The sequence below is a fragment of the Lygodium microphyllum genome, chromosome 15, assembly GCF_053477565.2.
Source record: "Lygodium microphyllum isolate KBCC chromosome 15, Lygodium_microphyllum_v1.1.10, whole genome shotgun sequence".
Taxonomy (NCBI): domain Eukaryota; kingdom Viridiplantae; phylum Streptophyta; class Polypodiopsida; order Schizaeales; family Lygodiaceae; genus Lygodium; species Lygodium microphyllum.
The window spans coordinates 140297455-140321315 of NC_141149.1; the positions used below are offsets into that span (position 1 = coordinate 140297455).

Genomic DNA, 23861 nt, shown 5'->3' on the forward strand with positions numbered 1-23861 from the left:
TACTTTAATCTTGGAGGACACCCTATTGGTCCCAAAATTGGCGCCCCTTGCGATATTTCTGTCTTATATTCCGAATGGAAGGAGTACAAATGAGATCCTTTGATCCCCTTTGCTAATCCAAGTACCTCTTGCTGTTAAAATTGACCAGGAAGCCTCCAAACCAATTTGCCCCTTGGTTTGCTTGGGGATTGGCTTTCACCTTGCTCCTTGAAATACAAATTTAGCGCCAAATCTAATGTTGGCTAGTTGGTCTCTTGAATCTCTTTGAAATTTCTCAATTTCAGTTGCTAGAATTCAAGTCCTAGGCCCTCGATTTTGAGCATGCATTTTGAGGTAGCTGTCAAAACTTTGATTTCTGTTGTAAATTAGGGTTTACAACAGAGATTGATTGAAATCTCTTTCTTCGATGGCTCAAACTGTTGGAAAATGGTGTTTTGGAGGGCTCCAAATTGCTATCACTTGCTGTAGGACTGATCCATGGTGGCTGTAGATCACATAAGCAGCATCTCCTTGCTCTCTAACAACCTCATTCTCTCTCACAATGGTTGGAATAGGCTTCCACCAGCCCCTAGAAACGTTTTTTCCACTTGTATGGGTAAATTTTGCCAAGTGGCAATCTTCTAATCCCATTTTTCAGCATTATTCAGCTTATTAAATTAATTTTGAGAACATTAATTCTGAAAATTAATTTAATGATTATTCTAGTGCTCAAGAATATCAATTTCACCATCCAATAATAAAATTGGCTAGACAATTTGTCTTCCAAGTATCCCTGAGTAGTTATTGACCCTTAGATTGGCATTAATTAATTAATTAATATCTACTCTCTAATGTAATCACCAACATTAGTGGCTAATAAATTGGTCTAGGCCCCAATTTGACACCGACTACCATATAGTACTTGTTAGGCAACTTATTTTGATGGTTGGCTCTCTTTCGAGTAGTTTTACCTCCACTAAAATCAAATATCTAGATGATCAATTTTCGATCAGGACCCTTGGATTTTCGGTAGCGACTTTGTAACTAGGCCTTAGTATTCCTTTTGACATGGTGTCACAAAGCTAGTGGCTTTTCACTCATGGCTGTACTTCAGGTTCTATAGCTCATCAGGTCTTCTAACTATCTTTACAAGTCTCTTTTCAAGTGGCATTTTTTGATTCCAAGGTGGATCTTCTTCTCATAGTTGTCAGGTACGAAATGTACGATACTGTACTGTATGATAAAATATGGTATTAAATGGTATCTTATGATTTTATAAGGTACGGTACGATATTAGTACGAAAAAAATTTAACATGATTTTAAAAAAGCCATAAATCATTAAATGATAGAATACATGTTAAAAGTGAAAATAGCCATTTCATTATAAAATAAGATGAATACATGAGGTTGACCATTGCGGTTGCATGGGCTGCGCAAAACATGCGATACAACTACAATCTAGTGTATCATAGTGGTATCATGCATGTTGACAATGACAATAGATACAGAAAAGAGAGAGATCTATGAATCTATGATAAGGCATCACTATCATTATCATCATCATCATCATTAGAACCATCAGAGTGCTCATTAAGAGAGTCTAAAGATGACTTCTCGGCATTGGATAATGAGACACACTCATACTTATTCTCACTAATGAGATTACCATCATTATCAAATGATGGCTCCCTAGGTGGCAGCTGTGTAGGCAAGGGGGGAATGCCATCATGAGGCACAGAATGCGAGCTACTAGAGCCCCGCCTTACATATGTCTGCAAGCCACTCGAACCACGCCTGCTTGATGTTGAGGATGCCGAATGGCCATGACCCTGCTACCACCTACTCGAACTCCTCGCCTATGAGCATGCTGATTGCAAGTGTCATGAGTATCTGTTGCTATAAGCTCTCTATAGAGCTTTGCAAAAATCATCTCCTCCTCATCAATCTCTTGATGTACACTCCGAAGAATGTCGCCTGTCAACTTGAATGTATCAACATTCATCTACACAATGCACATAAGATTGTAAATGCTAACGTCTAAATTGTAGAGTATAAACTTCGAAGTTTAAAGTTTAAAACAATAAATTTTAAATTTTATGGTTAAGTGTTTAAACTTTACCTGGTTTGGACTATCCATGTTCATCATAGTTCTCATCACGTGGAAGTTAGTGCAGCAATAGACTAGCCGCTCTAAGTGTCAAGTGCTAAGCTGATTGTGAATCTTCGCGTGAATGAGAGGATAGGTACTCTAGTTTCTCTCACATGCACCTGAAGAATAATTTTGGTCAAGAACCCTCATGGCTAAGGACTAAAGGGTCTCCAATGCATATCCAAAGTTTTGCTACCAAAATAAAGGCTTCACAAGTGACTCTCTCCTCCAACAAGTGGGAGAAGCAAAAGCCACATGCTATCTTTGATCTACATAGCATCCTAGCTCCTCTAGTACTACATTGTGGTCATCCATAGGGACCGCATGAGTCAAATAAGCAAGCTGGTCCGAATGGAGCTCTCAATCATCCATGATTGCCGACAACTTATAGGCCAAATGTATGAATGTGGTATGGACGGGCTTATAAATCCATGTCCATCTCCTCTCTGCTATCTCTAAAACATGTATACACTATGTCTCTATGATCATTGTATAAGCACATGCCTCCACCAATGCCACTCTAAAGAAGTGAACAAGAAGGCCCATGGTGGTCCCTTCGCAATCACTCATACATAACACCCTATAAAAGGGAGTCATGACAATGACAATGGCATGGACTTTCTGCCAAAACTACTCATTAAGGCACAAGTGTTGCATGCCTTTGGCCTCCTCAGTCTCATGCTCATCCCACCCATTCCATAGAGTGGACACTACTATCTGCTAGCGCAAGGTGGACCGCACCTCATAAAGGTGCTCCAGTAATAACCACATGTAAGCAAATTGAGTTGAAGAAGGTTTCTTCAACTCCAGTGTGCTATACTCATGATACATTGCAAGCATCTTTACCTTTACCGTGAAGAAGGTGACAATTGATGTAGCTTTGCGGACCACCCTCTTCATCCATTTGAGCTTCCCAATGTCCTCCATGAGTAAGTCCACACAATCGTGGGAAACTCAGCCTCGAGCAAACAGTGCATGCATCGACAATTTGATACATTGTTGGTAACAACTTGCACCACATTCAAGGGGCCCATCTACAACTGCAATTTATAAATTACAAATAAGTATACTAACAATACTTGGAGGTTAGAGAGAGAAAGAGAGAGTTGAGCCTTTCAAGTTTCAACTTTCAAGATTTAAGAATGAAGAAAGATGGGGGTTGGGGCATGGGGGGAAAGAGAGAATCGAGATAGATATTAGAGAGAAATTAGAATAGGGAGATAGATAGCTATGCATAAATTAATTTTCATAATGAAAAAAAGTGAAACAAATTTAAAAGGCAATGTATACCTCAATGATAGCTTGCCAAATGTGGCGGTAGATGAATGCCCCTGTTGTTTTCCTTCCCCTCTTGCTGGTATCTATGGCCCACAAAAAGCAAGTGCCGAGTGGACATGAGACGAGTATGTTGATGATGCCGTGTTTCTTACGATCACTCCATCCGTCGGTAAGAATGGAGCAACCATATTTTATCCATGCGGCTTGAATAGGATCAAGGGCTCTATCAATCTTCTCCTTCTCTTCATCAATCTTTTTCGTCCTCATGTCGTTGTATGTGATACTGGTCCGAGAGAGAGAGAGAGAGAGAGAGAGAGAGAGAGAGAGAGAGAGAGAGAGAGATTTACTGAAGACGAAAAGGAATTTTGATTTTTTCGCGCAGAAAATGCCCTGACAGCAGCCAAACTGTCCAGATTATGGTTCAGCTGCTGTCCATTTCCCCTAGATCGGTCTCTATAGCCTTCTCTAGCCTCACATGGCCTGGAAACCATTCCAAAGTGGGAGAGAAAGAGCTCAACATGGAAGATACACTTGCACAACCCAAACTTGATACAAATTTAACATTTGGAAAATTTCCATTTTCATTGGGGCTTCCATATGCAAATTCAAGTTGCATAGCCCTTTCGGCTTTGCCCTCACTAAAATAAGATTAAATGCTGCCCAATCTCAATTTTAAATTCCTAACATCTTTGAACAAGAAAGTATTGAAACTTTCTACAAACCTTAGTGGACATTAAAACCTCTAAACCCCATGACACCAAAAGTCATAAGGGAAATTCAATGTCCTTGACCAAGATTCAACTTAGGCACCCCACTAGCACTTGTCCCCTGAACTTTTGCCAATATCCTCCACTGCCCAAGCTAGGATTATTTGTCATTGTGACACACATTCAACTTAGTCTCACGTGTCTCCTACATGTCTCCTTGTAAATCTAGTTCCTTTGGTCTTGAAAAATGTCACCCAACTGCCTACTATCCTATAGTAAACACAAGTTAGGCAACTCTCTGGGTGACCGAGGTTGACCACATGATACTGCTAAACAAGTTGTCTTAGTTGCTGCCCCCTTTGGACAGAAAAATATAATGCAGAATGGAGGAGTCCTGGTGTAATATTAGCCTGGCATGATGCCAGAGGCTGGAAGCCCTTCTGCAATGGTGGCCATGAAAATGCAGCAGCATTCACCATGGAAATGCAAGGCTGGAAGGCTGCCATTGATGTTGTTTTGCATTCTTAGATAATGCCATAGATGCGGGAAGTGCTTGATCCAGAATCGATCTGGATATGTATGAATAATGATGTACAATGGCAGTGAGGATGAGGTTCTGATGAGAGCCAAAATTGCCAGAGAACAATGGGTCTCAGCTGTCTATATATCAGCATAAACATGTACAAGACATGAAAACATGGAGGGCTAAAGTGGCCAACCCAAAAAATATCCGGATGCTAAAAGTGGATAGAGCTCCTAATATCCCCTACTCAAGTCACAGGAAATGACCATGCAGTATGTACCTGCTAACACCTTTTCATCTCCTTCAGCTTAAGCACTTTGACTTTCTGCTCATACTGATGTAGACAGTAGATATGGGGGATGGCTTCTACTCTACTTCTCAGCTTGGTCTTCGATTTGATTTTTGTGGCATAATTAGATGGTACGTTTCACGCGTTATTCAAATCTATTTTGTTGGATCTGTCTAGTTCCTGAATTCTGCCTTCTTGTTTCAATGTGAAAAGATTGTGCTTGAGCATCAAGGGGGTTCTTAGCTCCAAGGTAATCTACTAAACTTGGATCTCCTATGTATGTTTTGTTGTGCACAATATGCTGGAGGTTTGGGATATTCAGTTTGGGGGCTACACTCTTGCATGTTTTTCATGCACGTGTTTTAGCATAATGTGATTTCCTCATTTAGCTCTCCTTTGTTTGCTGATGCTTAGCAAAGCTCATCACATGGTATTGATTGAACAGTAGATGAGCCATAGATGTGCAGGTGTGCATGCGGGTTATTGGCAAATGAAGTCTGTAGAGTTGGAAGTTAATTTGTACGCACGTAGAGGTTAGTGGCAGAAGTAAACTTTCGAGTTTTGTTGCCGATGGATCACAAGTCAGTTTTGCACAATGGGCAAACTATTTGCAGACTCAATTGTTTAAAATTATGTACATGGCTTTCAAGTTCTACAGAGAGGATTCTACAAAACCTCTCAAAATTTTCTTTATATGTTTTCCTGGTGCTTGCTCTTTAGAGTTCAAAGGTTCCATATCAAACTGCATCTTTTGCTTTGCAAATATTTGCAGGCAAATGATCTTCTTGAAGCTCGCCTTTCAAAGTTTATGGAAACAGCAAAGAATCCTTTCCTTCTGGAAAAAATTGTCAATTTGGAGACTGAGTTAGCAGAAGCTGTAGAAGCCAACAATATGTACAAAATACAACTCAGAAGGTATGCTTAATTTTGTAGCTTTGTAACTAGTGGTTAGATTGATTTTGATCACTATGGTATTGCTGGAAAACTCAGGAGTGAGATTTGAGCATGCGGTTTTGTTTAATGTTCATGACAAGCTTTGTGGCTCAGTGTTCTTGATAAACAACAAAATGTAAGCATGGCGGCCCTTCAAGACCTCGGTGATCTGAATCAAGTTATTGATGACCTCAAACAATACAAAAAGAAGGCTACAGAACTTGAAGATGAGTTGCATAGTACAAATCAGCGGTTGATGCTGATAAGCATCCAGCTTGCAGAAGCCGAGGCTGAAAAGAGTAACCTTTTTCTGGAGCTGAAGAATTTGAAGAGTGATAAGAAGACATAGTAGTGTATATGTGCTCAGAAAACCCCTTGGCACTCTCTGTACAGCAAGCTCATCTGATCTTCCAGTGTCTCGAAGGGACAGGTTGATCTGTACAGGTGTCTGGTTTGGCTAGCCTATTTTGGTCAGATCCCTTGAAACCAAGAGATGGCTGCGCAATTGCCTTGAGGCCTGACGTATTCTTATCTGTAGTTATACAGGAAGCCCAATTTTCAGTGGTGTCAATAACAATCGGAAATTATGAGTGGCATTCTTTCATTGTTTTCGCATGGGCTTGGACTGGTAGTTCTGGTGGAAGTCCATGTCAAGGTTCAGAGAGATGGAACCTAATTATACAGATATTGTCTGAGAAGCTGTCGTCCGCAAATCTGTGGGGACATGTCTCAGATGTATGCTAATTTTGTCTTGTACAGCAGTCGTAAACAGGAGCGCTACCTGGTTTTCCAAATAAATGACAAAGGCAGCATCACCTTCTCTCGGGAGTGTAGACTTGGTCATTCTGTAGCAGACTTGTATATACTTCTAATATACCAAATACTTCTGCTGATTAAATGGAAGAGCTACTGCCTGGTAGGTAACCTGGATGCACCCTCTTGATCATAGAGGAGAAAAAAGAAGTGTGTACTCTCCCTTGGACATGAAACATGTTTCTTGTTGCCATTGAAGGGTAGATGTGTAATGGAAACGGACACAATCATTTGGTGAAGACCTTTACTATTTGAAGTATTGTATGCATTTTTGGCGTGCCTTTGGAAGGGCTTTATGATCAAGTTGGTTTTTCCCTTTGATTTCGGAAAGTCTTAGTGAACGTGCACAAAGTTGTAACTTAGACGAGAAGCTTTTGGGTGGGATGTATACAGATAATGATTCTTGGAGTTGAACGAGGGATGATTGTGGTTTTTGGTCTTGGTGCTCTCTGAAATAATCCTATGAATGCAATCCCTTGATACACAGTGCACTCCTTCAACGCTTCCCCTGTATAAGTCGATGCCATGCTTATTGTTTGTGGGTTTTTAGGCACACTATAACACATGTAGGCAAGGCAAAGGATGTTGCAATCTTGGGGACGGCTCAAAAGATTCTGTTGATCCAACTTGTGGATCAGGGTAAGAAAACCTTCACTCTCACACACACTCAATCTGACACAAGTGTTACATGTTGCAAGCCATCATAGGATTGGCATTTTTTGGAGCCTCAAAAGACTCAACATGCCAAGTGCATGCATACTGTTATTATCCAAGTCATCGATCGCATGTTCGTCATGATTGTGATAGCTAAGCACATTGTTATGTACGGGTTCTTGGAGAAGTGAAGCTTATTTTCTTGCCCTTCCTTCGGCAATTTCTTGTCACTCTTGCTTGCAAGGCTTGGCATTTTCTTGTTCGAACTAGTTTAGGCCCCTAACCTTAGATACAGGTAAGCTTTTCTCTATATTCCTTCATTTTCTTAAGGGATATTTTGCAATCTTCTTGTGCTTCACCTTCCAAGCCCTCATCTTTATGCCGAAGTGATACATCTACAAAGCAATGCCATCAAAAGGGGATCCTTACTTGTCATACTTGGTCTTTTAATGGTTGTGTGACTAGAGCTACTTTAGATGTCATTAGGCATAGAATCCCATACCTAGTTGGGAAGGAGGAATGCAGATGCTGTGGTTTCATGAATTATTTAATCATTTCTTATCATGAGTTTGTTTCATCATTTCTTATTTGAGTTCACTTCATGACTTGCTACTGTTGCATTTGTTTGCTTGTTTAGTCCATTACAAGCAGTATATGGTGTTTTTGTGGTGCTTTCCTATTAAGACTATCTTTTCCACAAAGTCTGGTGAGCCATGGGGTTTTATGTTGATATTGCAACTGACACACAAGTGCTCTTTGCACAAGTGTGGTAAGTTACGACTTTATGTTAATGTTGCAAATGACACTTTGTTTTACCAATGCATTATTTAGGTTGAAATAGTCTAGAGATTGACCATGGGTTCAAAGGTCAACTAGGAATGCTCTCAAGACAAATTGATTGGTTCTTCTTAGGCCTCGTGATGACATGAAAAAGATTTGGATTTTGGCAAGGTTTGTATGTTACAAGCTATTAGGCTATCTTCTTTACCAATAACATGATACAAATTAGTGTGTTGATACTATAAGTTGGACCAAAGACCATTATTTAACATGCTTCCTATGGTGCACTTGTTTCTCTTTAATTTTGTGGTTTCTCTACCAACAATGCCAACAATTTTGTGGTTGCTCTATCAACAATTCCATGATGTAGGACACTAACATAAGGGCTAGATGCTCTTCTCTTGACAAGTCCGTGTGTAAGTATAGTTATATGTCTTATAGTAAGTTTTAATATCAAGATTAATGTTGCAAAAAATGATTTGTTGAAGGATTGTTTGGACTTTAAAACACTGATGTTGCCATACATAACTTTAGTATGGTTCTTCATCTTGGCATTTAAGATTGTAAACTCATTTGAGTGTCGCTTAAAAGCGTCTCCAAATATGCATAGCCTAAACATTTGCAAAGAAGCCATTCCATAGAGAAGATTGTTACAAAAACCTTTTGCTTCATAGTATGAACATTTATCATTAATTGGGATCGATGTGATTGTGGTCCAACCATGTGGCTTCACATAAGGAACTCTTAACTATTTGCTATTTAGCAAATTGAATAAAAAACTGGTAAACTTCTCTCATTTCCTAGTTATAACGAGGAAAAACTTTGCCTAATAATTTTACTATATGAAAATCAAAAGATTACCACATATAACTACTAGATCTATCAACTTTTCTATATAGTTCATCTTATTTATATAGAAATTGCAGTCTTTCTAATAGATAGACTTGTTTACCATATAATCAAGCCTTTCTAACTAGACAATACATTAATTTCCTATATATAAACTAGCAAAATCTAGCACAATTCTAGTTAAGTAATTACTTTTCAACATAGTGACAATATTCTACCCATTAAGTTAACTCTCAAAAAACATTTATTGTAAGTGGTAAATCATCATTCATAAGTTTTGCAAATGGAAAATTTAAGTTGTGCTTGAGAGAGAGAGAGGATTGAAAGTAGTGTAGGAGAGAGAAAATGCATATTAAACACTTTCGTGTAGGGATCAAAAGAACATTTGGGTCATTTCATGGCAAATCACTGTGTGATTGTACTTAGTTTTACTATGCATAATAGCATCGCATTATCTCACAATGCCTTCATGAGCATAATACTTCGACCGATTGGAAGCCAACAACTCACCAAATTCCATTTTGACCCATATAACATGGCTTTGTTGAATGGGTGTGTCATTATTGGTGACAAATCTGCTATAAACTAGGGGTTTTTGGTGTGCAATCAATATCCTTGCTAATAAAACGACTTAATATTTTCTATCTACATACGTTGAACCTCATAATCTACAAGTTTATAAAAAACAACTATCATAAATATGCTATAAGCTAGGGGTTTTTGGTATGCAATAAATATCTTTGAAAATTAAACCACTTAACATTAGTATTTGATGTAAGTGTAGGTTGAAGATCTTAGTTTTTCTTGAACTTGTATTTTTGGGTTCAAAAGGCTCATAATGTTTTGAGTCCTTATTATCAAGTTTAGGGAAGTGTTAATGCTATAATCTACCATTGTAGCCATACCTTTATGGTTGCACATATCAAACCTACAAAAGAAAGAGTAAAGAGGAGTTAAACCCCAAGCACACTATGTGTTTATCGAGGAGCTTACTTGTATAATTCTAAAAAACATTTGTATATAGAGACACATGATTGCCTCTAAAAGGCAATCATGCCTCTCTCTCTCTCTCTCTCTCTCTCTCTCTCTCTCTCTCTCTCTCATGCACACTTTAAGCAAGAGCAACCACTTTAATTCTAAATATGCATGTGCATGCTCACACATACCCATGCAATCATGCCCTCTTATAAGACTGAATCTACTTTTACCTCATTCTAGTAATGAAATGAATGAAACTCTAACTAAGACAAAATACACCAAGATATGACTAAGCCATAGCGTTACCATAACATAAATTCATATTACTACCATGCTCATGGCACAATGTAGCATAACTCGAAATCATAGAAGGTTTAGACATGAAACACATTTGTTGCTAGTGTTGGACATGGATACACACCTCCATGTATGGTGGGAGGTCCAAGAAGAGATCCTCAAGAACAAGATACAAATGACAAATGTGTAAAAGATGTGCACACTCCTTATTCTCTACCTTTTATACCTAGACTCTAATACTCAAAGTTGAGAGGGAAGCAATGTTGGGATGTAAAGAGGGTTAAGAGAGAGAAGAGATGTGGATAAAAAGATGAATGGTACCCTTATTCTTTGTTATCTTCACTTATATATGATTGTATAGTGTGTACTTATACAAGGAGTGCCTGCCCAACTATTAGCCATTGGCCTTTAACCCAATAACCTTCTGCTTAAAGGCCAATGTGCCTTTATGGGAGTATAATAAGAAAGTGAAGATACTATCTAATGTTGATCAACACTTTGTAGTGTGCGAAGCAGTCAAAAGATAAACTGCTCGTGAGAAGATCCATAGGGTTATCATTTAGATGCATCTTGGTAAGCTCAATTCACTTAGCACCTTCTTGATGAAGTGATACTTTAAGTCAATGTTCGTTATATTTGCATGAAAGACAGGGTTTCGTGTCAACTGAATGGCACTTTGATTATTACAAGGCAATGTTTAGACGTGTATCAACCATGGAGTATATCAAGCTACCAACTACAGGTGCATAAGGAATCTTGGCCATTTCAGCCTTCTGTGTTGGGGGTAAAGGTGCCTATGTCTAGCCATCCACATTTACTTCATTGTGCCCACATATATATTCACTACAAGTAGCATGCACCGAACACTATCACTTTATTATTTATTCTTTCAATGATTATTGAATAAGGGAAGGCCAATCACATAGTGTGATTGTTGGAGTTCCCACATACAATGTCTCTCTCTCTTGTTCTCTTGCTCCATCTGCCATAGCTATTGCTTTGCTGTTGCTTCTACTTGTGTGCTTTTGCTTAGACTCTATCTTTCAAGTGGTATCAAAGTGGATATTCAAGGAGATTCAATGATCACTTTGCTTCAGCCCGTAAAGAAGCTTGAGCTCAAGGCTTCATGGCAAACATTTTTTCTTCCTCCTGAGGTATGCATTGAGTTCTTTCATCTCTTGGCTTGTTCTACTTGCTCTCGACTTGTCGATGAGCTTTCCAAATCTTAGATCATCCTATTTGAGTGCTTATTGAGTTGAAAAGCAACCATTCTATTATATTTGAGTGGATATAGAGCATGCTGCAAAAGTTGTGGACAACTATGGTAGCTTGATAGTACTTTCATATTTTGGCCATTAAGTTTTGTATACAATATCAGATTCATGTGTTCTATAGCTAGAAATAAAGAGTGTGATTAATTCTTTGCAGTTTTTAGTTCTCTGTTTTACACAAAATAGAACACTTCTAGTTTGAACACTAAGCATTTGATTGGTTTATATTGATGCTCTAGAAAGGCTTTTGGACTGAATAGAGATCGATAGCTTAGTCATTGAAGTGTTTATTATTGTAATAATAGTTTGGGTAGCAAGCATACAATAGTGAGCTTTATACTTTGAATCCCTATGTGTCTGCATAGCATTTCGGGTATAGTACATGTCTATGGTGATGTCTAGGATTGATGTGTGAGCTTGGATATAGTTATGATATGCTTTGGCACTTGGATTTGAGCTACATTTGATGTACTTGGGCTTTGGTTGCTGCTTTGAGCTTCCATGCTTACTCACTTATGGGTATTGAAGCTTCGTTGGACACTTATTGCTGCTTTGAGCTTCCATGCTTACTCACTTATGGGTATTGAAGCTTCATTGGACACATGCTCTCGGATGTATTTGTGATGCATTTGGGCTTTTGGAATGCTTTGACGTATATGTCTTGAGCTTTGCTTACTCACTTTGCATTTTGGATTTGCTTCTAGTGGGAGATTCTTGTACTTACTTAACAAAGCTTGGTTCTTTGAGATAGTGGGACTCTTGGTTCATGTATATACTCTCTTGTATGATATTGGATGCAATAACCTCTGCTTGTGGACTGATTTGATTTCATATGCTTTGGGCACTAGCACATATGTCTGTCATCGGTTTGTTATTGATATATATATGCATATTGGTTATGTATTAAATGCCATTTCTTTTTTCTCAGTTAATTGTGTATTTGATTGATCTTTGTTGCCCTTGAGATTTTCTACATACATGATGTATATGCTTATGGGATGTATGGTTTATTGACACTTTGATTTCATGGCATTCTTTGGTACTAGAAGTCTATGCTTAATTATTGTTAGTTTAATTCTTTGCATCCTGATTGCTACTTGAATATTCCTAACAGTGGAAGCTTGCTTTCTTGGCTATTTGTCCACCGTTGGATTGATATATACTGCTGCCTTTATTTTAGCATTTTTGTAATTACAGGTTTTAGCATTCTTTTGGAGAGTAGATAGATTTTTTTTGGAATTTTTTAAATTGCAATCGGTAGACAACTATACCCGCATTTGTTCTCGTCCATTTGCCTGCCATTTTGGATTAGTTTTGGGATTGCTTTGTTCTAATTATAGCAACACGTACTCTCATCATTTGTAGACATTTGCAAGGCAAGTTCATTAACCGATATTCCTATTTTCAACATTGAAAAGCTTAATGGTAATAATTTTCAATACTGGAAGATACAAATATGGCATGTCTTGGTGCAAAAGATATAAGTTAAACCATTGAAGTTACAAGGCATAAAGCATGAGCTTTATGATGCATAGGATTGGGTAGAACTTGATGAGCTATGCAAATCTACTATCATTATGTCATTATCAAAGCATGTGTATTTTAATGTCATTGACACTAAGGGTGATGCTTATGCATAATGAAAAAAGATTTTTGATCTTTATGAAAAGCTAAGTCCTACATGTCAATTGTACTGGTTTGGCTCAAGAATCTTATAGGCCTTTGCATGAAGGAGGGTAGAACTATGTCTATTCATTTGAATGAGTTTCATTCTATTTTTAAACAACTTGTATCATAGGACATTCAATTTAAAGATAATATCAAGTCTTTGTTCTTGCTTGTCACACTGTCCAAGTCATGGGATATCTCTATATTGTTATGAGTGCTAGTCCCCCCAGAGGGTGGTTTTAAATGTAATGATATAGAGAGTACTCTACTAATAGAAGAGGTAAATATAGGAAGAACATTGATGCATCTTGTACTTCTCATGCATTTACTTCTAAAGGCAAAAAGGGTGACAATGGCAATAATAACTATGGTAGAGACTCACAACACCCAACATGGGCAAGTCTTAGTCTCTTGGGCAATCTCACAGTAACTCCCATAGATGTAAGTTTGATGAGACCATATTAGGGTTATATTACGCCGTACTGGCGCCATAAAATGCACAATCATAGGTGCAATGAGAAAGACAAGGGAAAATCATGTGATAATGCAAAGTTCAATTATCATAGCATTGGCCCTAGTAAGTCCAGCATGAAGATTGAATATATAAATGTAATGCATCTTGAGCTTGATGATGACTATATCTTAGCTGCTTCATCTCTTGATATTACTAAGTTGACCAATGTTTCATCTACTTACTCTCGGTGTTGGCTACTTGATTCAAGGGCTTCTTTCAGTGTTACCCTGCATCACAATTAGTTTCATACATATTGCAACATTATAGGTTCTATGAGACTAGGAAATGACAATGCATGGGATATCATTGCCATTGGGGATGTTGGATTGCAGTTTGGTTTAGACAACTCTTTTATTTTACATAATGTACATCATATACCGACTTTGACTAAAAGCTTACTCTCTATCGAAAAGTTGGATGATGCATGATATTGTGTCTCTTTTTGTGATTATGTGAGGAAGCGTACCCATGGTCACCTTGTTTTTGCTCGAGGTGCCAAGGCTGACAACCTCTATTCTTTGTTTGTATCTAGGTCTATTGACCATAGCACCACATGTATCTTTATGCCATCGTTGCCTTGGGCACATGTCTTTGAAAGGAATGAAAGTACTTACTTATTTGTAGTATCTTATTATAACTCATCAAAAGTCTGATTCTACGCATATGGGTGAGCCACTGGCTCTTGTGAATTCTAATGTATGTGGTCCCATGCCCTATCAATCATTGGGTGGTGCAAAATACTTTGTGATATTTATTGATAATTATTCAAGTGAGGTTTGGCTTTATTCTATTAAGGAAAAATAAGATGTTCTAGCTACATTTCAATGCTTTCTTGCTTTTGTTGAGAACTAGTCTAGGTATAGGCTGAAATGCCTAAGGATTGATCATGGGAGTGAATATGTTTCTAAGGCATTTGAGTAGTTTTGTGATGAATGGGTATTAAGCGTCAGTTGATCACCCTATATACCCCACCCCAAAATGGTATTGTAGAGTTCATGAACATGACTATTCAAGAAAGAGTCCGTAGTATGCTTAGTCATGTAGGCTTACCACAATACTTTTGGACTAAGGTAGTTACTACTATTGTGCATCTCATTAATAGATCTCTATACACTACTCTTGGTTGTTAGGTTGCAAAAGAGGTATTGCATGGAAAATCTCTATACACTACTCTTGGTTGTTAGGTTGCAAAAGAGGTATGGCATGGAAAATCTCCGTCATATGCTCAATTTGAGGGCCTTTGGATGTGAGGCTTTCTGCCATATTCACAAGGACAAGTGTAATTAAGCTGGGTTCAAAGTTTGTCAAATGTATCTTTCTTAGATATGGTGATGCAAGTGAGATGGGCTATCACCTTTGGGATCTACATGCTACTCAGAAGGTATCCTAACCACGATGTAATTTTCCATGAAGAGAATATGCATAAGAAGCTTAAGCAGGTAGTTGAGGTATGCAGGGTGGTCTTTCAAGGGGAGCTTTCTCTCTTACCGTTCAACCAGCCCGAATGAGATAGCTTGTTGCAGTTGTTGATAATGTAGTGGCCCACAATCTGCCCATTATATAGGATTATACTATTAGATAGAGAGGACATGCAGTACAAGCCCCACAACTAGTTTTGAGGAGCTTTCTTAGAGCTTCACATTCTTTTGATCATTATTATGAGCCCTTTATGGATTATGTCATGGTGATAGACTCTACTGAACCACTTACCTATGAGGAGGCTATCTGCAAAGATGATTCTCATTCTTAGGAGAGGGTTATGTAGTAGTCTTAAGTTTGATTCATTGTAGAAGAAACGTACATGGGACTTAGTTTCATTGCTTGATGGGAAACATGCATTACCATGCAAGTGGGTGTACAAGTTGAAAAGTAACCTTATTCACCTAATCCAATAGATAAGGCTAGATTGGTTGTTGCAAAGGATTCAAAGTAGAAGTTCTTTTGGGTTGTCTAATCAGTTAAGTTTTGAGCTTTATCAAATGGATGTTAAGAAAATTTTCTTACATGGGGATCTACATGATGAGATTTATACAGTGCAGCCTAAGGGCTTTATGGAGAAAGACATGAAACACCTAATGTGCAAATTGAAGAAGAGTCTTTATGGGCTTAAGTAGGCAACTAGGGAGTTGTACCATAAGTTTGATTCTTTTATGCATTTGCAAGGGTATTCTCATAATGATATGAATCCATGTTTATAAGCAAAGAAGGCCCATGATGGTAGCCTTATTATTTTGGTACTGCAATTGATAATATGCTTATAGTTGGGAGTGCTCACGTTGAGCTAAATGCTTTGAAGAATCAACTCAAGAAAAGAGCTTGAGATGAATGACATGGGACATGACTCACAGATACTTGGTATGTGCATCATGTGCAAGTGCTCTAAGGGACTTCTCTACTTGTCCCAGAAGGAGTATATCCACAGAGCACTTGAGTGATTCCATATGTAAGATAGTAAGCCTATTGATTGCCCTTTACCTTCTCATGTGAAGGTTAGTCAGGTCGATTGTCTATAGCCAGAGAAGGCTAAGATGGCCAAGGTTCTATATGCGTACGCAATGGGTAGTTTGATGTATGCCATGATAGCTACTCATCATGTCTACAGCATAGCATTTGCAATGGACACAATGAAATTTTATATGGCTATACTTGGCATGCGGCATTGGGATGTCGTGAAGGGTATCATGAGATACCTGAAAGGCATAACAAATATGTGCATTTGCTATGGTAGCCAAGATATAGGAGTCATGGAGTACAATGACTCTGATTATTCAGGACATCCAAATAGTAGAAAGTCCACCTTTGGGTACGTCTTTGTCTATATTGCGGGTGCTATGTCTTGGATATGTAAGGTGCAACAATGCAGGGCCTTGTCTACTACTACAGAGGCTGAGTACATTGCAGCCCCACTAAGGCTTACAAAAAGGCTTTATGGTTAGACTACTTAGTCGCACATCTTGGTATGCCTATGACCCCCACACTACATTCAAATTCTATAAATGCCATTCAATTGGTCCATAAGGTGGTCTTCCATGAAAAAACTAAGCACATTGCAGTGCTTTCACTTCATCAAAGAGGTAGAAGAGGACAAGTCTATTGAGCTTGTCAAGATCTTGACTAACGAGAATCCTATAGATCTACTCACAAAAAGTCTCTTAGTGAAACATTTTGCCTTCCTTAGAAACATGATGGGCATAGGATGAGATGATATCTTTTCTCATTTGTCGTACTCTATGTATATGTTGTATTTTTTCACTTTTTCTTTTACTCCTCTCACTGAGACACATTCGTCTTTAAGTGTAATGTTGTTGGGGATAAGGACACCCATCATTATCACTTTATTCTTTGTTATTTTAGTGACTATTGAATAAGGGAAGGTTGGTTATAGATTGTGACTATTGGAGTTCCCAGATACAATGTGTCTCTCTCTTGCTCCATCCACCATAGCTCTTGCTTTGGCTTGGGTGCCTCCACTCATGCTTTATCTTTCATTCTTCTCATCTAGCTTAGTGTTGTCGTATTAGCTAACTTTTAAATATGGAGGCAATGGAACACTGATAGTCTTCCCCCTCTCCATATTAAAACACTCCAATGCCTTGCCAATATATTCCTTTTGAGACAAATAGAGTATCTTTTTGTCTCAATCTTGCATAATGTGCATACCAAGCAGCATTCCCCAAGTCCTCCATGTCAAAGGTTTCATGTTACATTTTCTTTAAGGCATCCACACCCATAATGGACTTCCCAGCAACTAGCATGCCATCCATATATAGAATCAAGATAATAAGGATAACATTCCTATCCTTTTTTGTATATAGGCAATAATTGGTCTCACTCCAAATGTATCCCTCGGATCACATAAAAGGCATCAAACTTATGATACCATTCCTTGGGAACATGTTTAAACCATATAAGCTCTTATGTAACTTACACGCCAACTACTGCTTTCCTTCCACAACAAACCCCTCAGGATGATGCATGTAAATATTCTCATGCAAGTCCTCATGCAAGGAAACAATGTTTACACACATCTGAATCAACTCCATATCCTCCCTAGCAACCAAATCAAGAATTGTACAAAGGGTGGTCATCTTGACTACTAGTGAAAAGATCTCATGAATGTCAATCCCCTTCTCCTACATGCTTAAATTTTTGGCCACCAATCTTGTCTTGTATTTAGGCAATACATCGAATGAAGATACCTTCAACTTGTAGACCCCCTTTTATGGAAATGCATGTTTTCCCTAAGGCAAAGGAACTAACTCCCATGTAGCATTATTCTCTAAAGAATCCATCTCTGACTACATATCCATTTTCCACTTATGACTATCATCCATAGTCATAGCATTTGCATAACAAGAAGGCTCACTACAATCTGTGGCTAGGACATACTCTAGAGATGGATTATATCTATCTGGTAGTCTAGAAACCCTTGTAGACTTACATCAAAGTGGTTCAACTGGAGCCTTTGGCTATCCCATCTGTCTATCCTATAAAACATGAGGTTGTCCACCATCTCATGGAACTTTCACCTCAACATTTATTGGCTATCCAAAACTTACATCATGTGGAACAAGTTGTGCAATCTACTTATGTGGTGGCTACCCATCCTCTTAAAATACAACTCTACGAATCTTGACCATTTTAATAGGCTACTCATGTGTTTTATTCTTATTAAAGATAATATCATAGCTGCATATTATCTTCTTTGATTCAGGATCCCACAAAGGGATTACCCATTTCACCTTATTCTCCATAGCTAAGAGAAATGTATTCCTTAGAATTTGGATCAAGTTTACTCCGCTTGTCCCTAGCATATGCATAAATGCCTCAAAGCCAAAAACACCCAAGTGATCATAACTAGGTCTCTTTGCATACCTTAATTTCTCTAGTATATTGGCATGCAATGGCTTGCTAGGAGATGTATTGATCAAACACACTACTACCTTTATTGCTTTAGCTTGAAATGGATTCATGAGGCTAGCATTACAGAGCATACTATGAACACTTTCCCAAATGGTCATGTTCATCTTCTTAGTCACAACATTTTGAGCAAGATTCTCAAGAGCTATCAACTCTCTCTTGATACCATGGCTAGCACAAAAGTTTGTAAGGTGTGCGAGGTGTGTACTCCATCATTATTAGTCCTCAATTAATTAAGCTTATTGCTAGACTGGTTCTCTACAAATGCCAATAACCTTTAAAATGCATCCAATGCATCACTCTTCTTGTGAAGAAGATAAGCCCAAACCTTCCTTGTGGCATCATCTATAAAGGTGTCAAAGTATAAGGCTCTGCCCAATGAAACATGGGCATTGGCTCACAAAAATCACTATGAACCAAATCAAAACATTTTGATCTTCTACTCCCACAACATCTATTATGCAACATTTTAGTTTGCTTTGCAAGGAGACAATCCTCACAAAAGCCAAGATTGAAATAATTTAGACAAGGAAGATATTTCAAATGGCACAAAGCTTTCATGATTGATATTTGCCCCAAATGGTGATGCCATAAAGAGACACATGGTTGTTTAGTGATAGCTATAATGTGATATTTAACACCAAAAACATGCAAAGGATACAAAGTATCTGATTTTGATCCTTTGGCCACAACAAGAGATCGTTGCAAATCTTCCACACACAGATTACACAAAGTCGAAAAATAATATACATCATGCAAAGTAAACATATTACCTGAAGGAAACTGTTGGTGGACATCTCCTATACCAACAATATCTAATGCTAGGTCATTACCCAATTTGACAGATCCGATCATGTTGTGATAGGAGTGAAACCACTCTCAATGAGGGGTGACATGAAATGAAGCCCTTGAATCAAGCAACCAACACTGAGTATAGGTAGACTAGGCATTAGTCAACTATGAAACATCAAGAGAAGAAATTGTAAGTATGTAGTCATCATCAAAATAAGTTCACGACATTAATCTCTTTAAATTAAGTTGCAAGTACTGATCAAACTATTTGTCAAGTTTGAAACATGCCATGCATTCCGGAAAACAAAATGAGAACTATTTTGAAATGACAAGTGCATATCCCTAATGCCAACAATGCTACATGCATAGTTGTTTCCAAGATGGATGCATCCTCCCTTTTGAGCATCATAAGTAGGAAATAGACTTGCTTCTTAACTTGCCTCTCTCATGAGAGTTTATCCTAGAATTTGACCTTCCTCTCATAATTTTTTTCATTATCTTTATTTTTCTTTTTACGTTTTGCTTATTCTTCCACTTGTAGCAATCCTTTTTTATGTGTCTCTTCTTGTTAGAGAAATAGCATTCTACATCCTCTTTGCTACATGACTTGCTTCTTAATTTACCTCTCTCATGAGAGTTCCCCTTGGTATTTGACCTTCCTTTCACCATAAGTGCATTGGAGCTCTTTGACCCTATATTGTTCTTTCGATTCACCTCCTTGGTGGAGCAAGTTGTTCTCAATATTAGCACTTGTAAGACCATTTGTAGGTGCAGAGTTACTAATGGTAGTCTTGAAAGTATCCCAACTCAGGCAACATGACTAACAAGAATATGGCCTTCACACTGAATCATAAAAGATAATCTTCAAAGATGTCAATCGTCTAAAAATGCTATTAAACTCATTGAGTTGATTTAGACATTGAAGCCTCCTTCTTTATGCGAAGATCAATGAGTTTTTTCAGCCAATAAACCTGTGAAATTGCACTTTCTTTTTCATACAAGTCATCAGGCTTTTTTCAAGCACCATATACACTTGTTATATATGTTACATTAAAATTTGCAAACTTTGAGAATGCCAATATAATAGTAGAGCATGCCATCTCATCTAAATCCTCCCATACATCTACATCCATGTCCTCAAGCTTAATCCCGTTACATTTGACTTTACCTATTTTCTTTGGACCAATACATTTTATATTTACTCTTTGTAGTATGAACAATTTGTACCATCAAGCTTTTCAATATTGAACAATGCATTCTCTGTACGTCGATGAAGAAGTCATAATGACAAAAGTATGTATATATACAAAAAACAACAAGGTATATCCAATTGCAACTCAAAATAGACTTATGGACTACAAATGAAGTGCTCATGGCTATTCAAATATCAAACTAAAATAAATTTGATGTAAAAATAATATTTTAGCACTCCCAAAGACATGAATTTTTTACAAGTTGTCCCAAGTATTCCGCTATCTTTTGAGCATAAAATAGTCACCAGAGACTAAGTACATATAAATTGTCTTCACAAATCAAATTTAGCTAACATACTCTCTACAAAGTGAGCATAAACTAGCAATGTTATCCAAATCTATATGCAATCCAAAGTTAGGGAGTAATCTGCAAGCATCCCAGTGCAAACTAGTCACAACCAGCTAATGTTCAAATCGTATAGAAAGGTTTCTGTGATTAAAAGGATGCCCTTTATCTTCTAGATAATGTAAAAATGTGGGGATTAGTCTCATGCGAGTCATTTTAAACATAAACAATCTTTTGGGGCATCTTGATCTACATCGCAGTTCATAGACATCACTCTCTCAATAAAATTATCAAGACTCTCTCTCTTTCTATTTGTGTTACAAACACAAGAAGACTCTCTGCTTCAAAACAAGTAGAGTTTGAGATAACGCAAGCCCCTTGCTAGACTCAAGCAAACCCCTTGCTTAAGACTCTTGCTTCCCAAAAACAAGTCGCCATTGTACTTAAGCAACCTATGTGCTTGCATACATAAAAACCATGTACCAAGATCTCTTTCTAAGCATTCAAAGCCAAGATCTTTGCTCCATACCTAGCCACAAATGGTTGCCAAATCACTGCCAAAATGGGATACTGTAGCTCCAAATCAAGCCTCAATGGCTTGAGCACCTATTGACTCAGATCTACATCCAAGCAATGAGAATAACATCTCTATCAATGTGCAGGCAGTAAGCATCAATGTTAAAGAATAAGCTCAAATCCTCACACATCGTGATAAAGCTTCACTCCTTGTGTTCCTTGCTTTAAGCAAGATCTCCCATGAATATGAAAGGCCACTCTAATATCAGCTGTTGTTGAGAGGGAAGCAATGGTGGGATGCGAGGTAGAAGTTGTGGAGTGTTTTGATAGTAGAGCAAACCAATTAGCATCAAAGTTTTGACCCATATGAGTCATTTCATGGTTCCCATGAGTTATTTACTGCATTAGTTAAATCTTCTTTACAACTAACTTTGGAATAAATTCTTGATTTGATTCTAGGATTTAAGGAAAAGCTCATTGCAAAGATTATGTCTAATCAAGATAAGGTATGGAATCATCATGATGGTGATAGTGGATTGATCTCAAAGTGTCAAGCAATAATCCCCACACAGTCAGAGGTGGTAGATTATAAGGTTCCAACCATTCAAGTTGAATACTTGGGTAGTAAGTTTGATGATGTACTACTAGATGGAGGTTCATGGGTTAATATTCTACATGAAGAACTATATGTGGCACACAAATTGCAAGGACTTGTTGCAGCATCATTTCAGGTTCAAATGGTTGATCAACAGAGACTTCAACCTTTGGGCATACTAAGGAATCAACTCATTCGAGTAGCAGGATTGAAGTTCAAGGTCAGTTTTGTAGTTTTTCGTATGCAAGGCTTAGGAGATTACTATAATATGATGTTGGGAAGACCTTGGTTCAGATTAGCCAAGTTGAAACAAGATCGGGGTTCTAATACAGTAATTATCCCTTATTGGGGGAGAGAGGTCAAGTTATCTACTAAGAATCAGGTGGTATTGAAGTTTAAATACCGTCCATTAATTTCTCAGACAATTAACATACCCCCTGAGATTGAAGATGATGAGGATGAACCTTTTCTACAAGCTAATCCTATTGTTATTCCAGTGTTTGAAGTGGATGTTTATTCCAGTATGGACTATAGGAAATTGAATCTAGCAACAATCACTGATCCATTTTCTCTTCGGTTCACAGATTCTTTATTGGATGATGTAGTGGGCCATGAGATATATAGTTTCTTGGATGGTTTCTCTGGATATAATCAGATCCGCATGCATCCTGATGATATGGACAAAACAACCTTTGAGTGGGGAGCATTTGTGAGTACTGCCATGAAATTTGGGTTAAAGAATGGACCACTAGAATTTCAAGGTGCAGCTTATAAAACATTTGGTCCATATCTTACATCTTTCATGAGAGTCTTTATAGACAATTTTTATGTCTTTGGTAAGAAAGTGGATCATTTGCAGCATCTTAGATTGTGTTTTGAGAGATGCTAACAATTTGGAATGTCACTTAATCCGTTTAAATCTATTTTTGCTACTAAAAGAGGAGTTCTTCTTGAACATATTATATCAGAGGAAGGTATGGCTATTGACCCAAGGAAAATTCAGGTTGTTTAGAAGGCTACTGTCCCTACTACAGTCTTAGAGGTGATGCACTTTGTGGGGCAAGTCAAATGGCATAGTCGGTATTTGTGGTATTTAGCTCATATTTGTGCTTTGCTTACTTTGTTTACCAAGAAGGGAGTTCAGTTTTTTTGGAGACATGATCAAGATAATGCTTTTGGGATATTGAAGAAGATGTTGGTAGTGGCTACAATCTTGCAACCTCCCCAATGGATATACCATTTCGTGTGTTTTTAGATGCATCTGACATTGCAACGGGTGTAGTTTTAATGCAGAAAAGAGTGGTTGGTTGGTTTAGGCCTGTTTACTATGCAAGTAGAAGGCTTACATCAACTAAAAATAATTATACAGTAACTGAAAGAGAGGCTCTTGGGATGATATTTGCATTGCAGAAATTTTGGCATTATCTATTGGAAAATCAAGTCATTTTTCATGTTGATAATCAAGCTTTATTGTATCTCATTAACAAACTGCAGCTTACGGGAAGATTGGCAAGGTGAATGTTACTTTTGCAAGAGTTTGACTATAAAATAGTATATACACCAGGTAAAGAGCATGTAGAGCTGATTTTCTGAGTAGACTTGACAGTGGACCCTGCATTGGGGGTAAATGATCAATTGCATGATGGAGAGCTGTTAAGAGTGCAAGTCAATTCAATTCCTTCTATTATCAAATTTTGAATTTTTTGCTTCATGAAGTGATGCTTGCAGCCTTATCAAGAGACCACCGTAGAAGGTTGGCATTACAGAGCAAAAACTTTGAGGTTATTATGGGAGTGCTCTTTAGGAGGGGCATTGA

At 37.8% G+C, this 23861-nt stretch overlaps 1 protein-coding gene across 2 annotated transcripts in view; it reads left to right on the forward strand.

Annotated features, from left to right (window-relative positions):
- Positions 1-6865, forward strand: part of LOC148025138 (uncharacterized) — a 57667-nt gene extending 50802 nt beyond the window's left edge. For both annotated transcript variants that reach the window (XM_087694868.1, XM_087694869.1), the window contains 2 exons: positions 5699-5841; positions 5974-6865. In XM_087694868.1, coding sequence (XP_087550994.1) covers positions 5699-5841; positions 5974-6208 — 378 coding nt within the window. In that variant the 3' untranslated portion in view covers positions 6209-6865. The remainder of the gene's footprint in view (positions 1-5698; positions 5842-5973) is intronic.
- The last annotated feature ends 16996 nt before the right edge of the window (positions 6866-23861 follow it).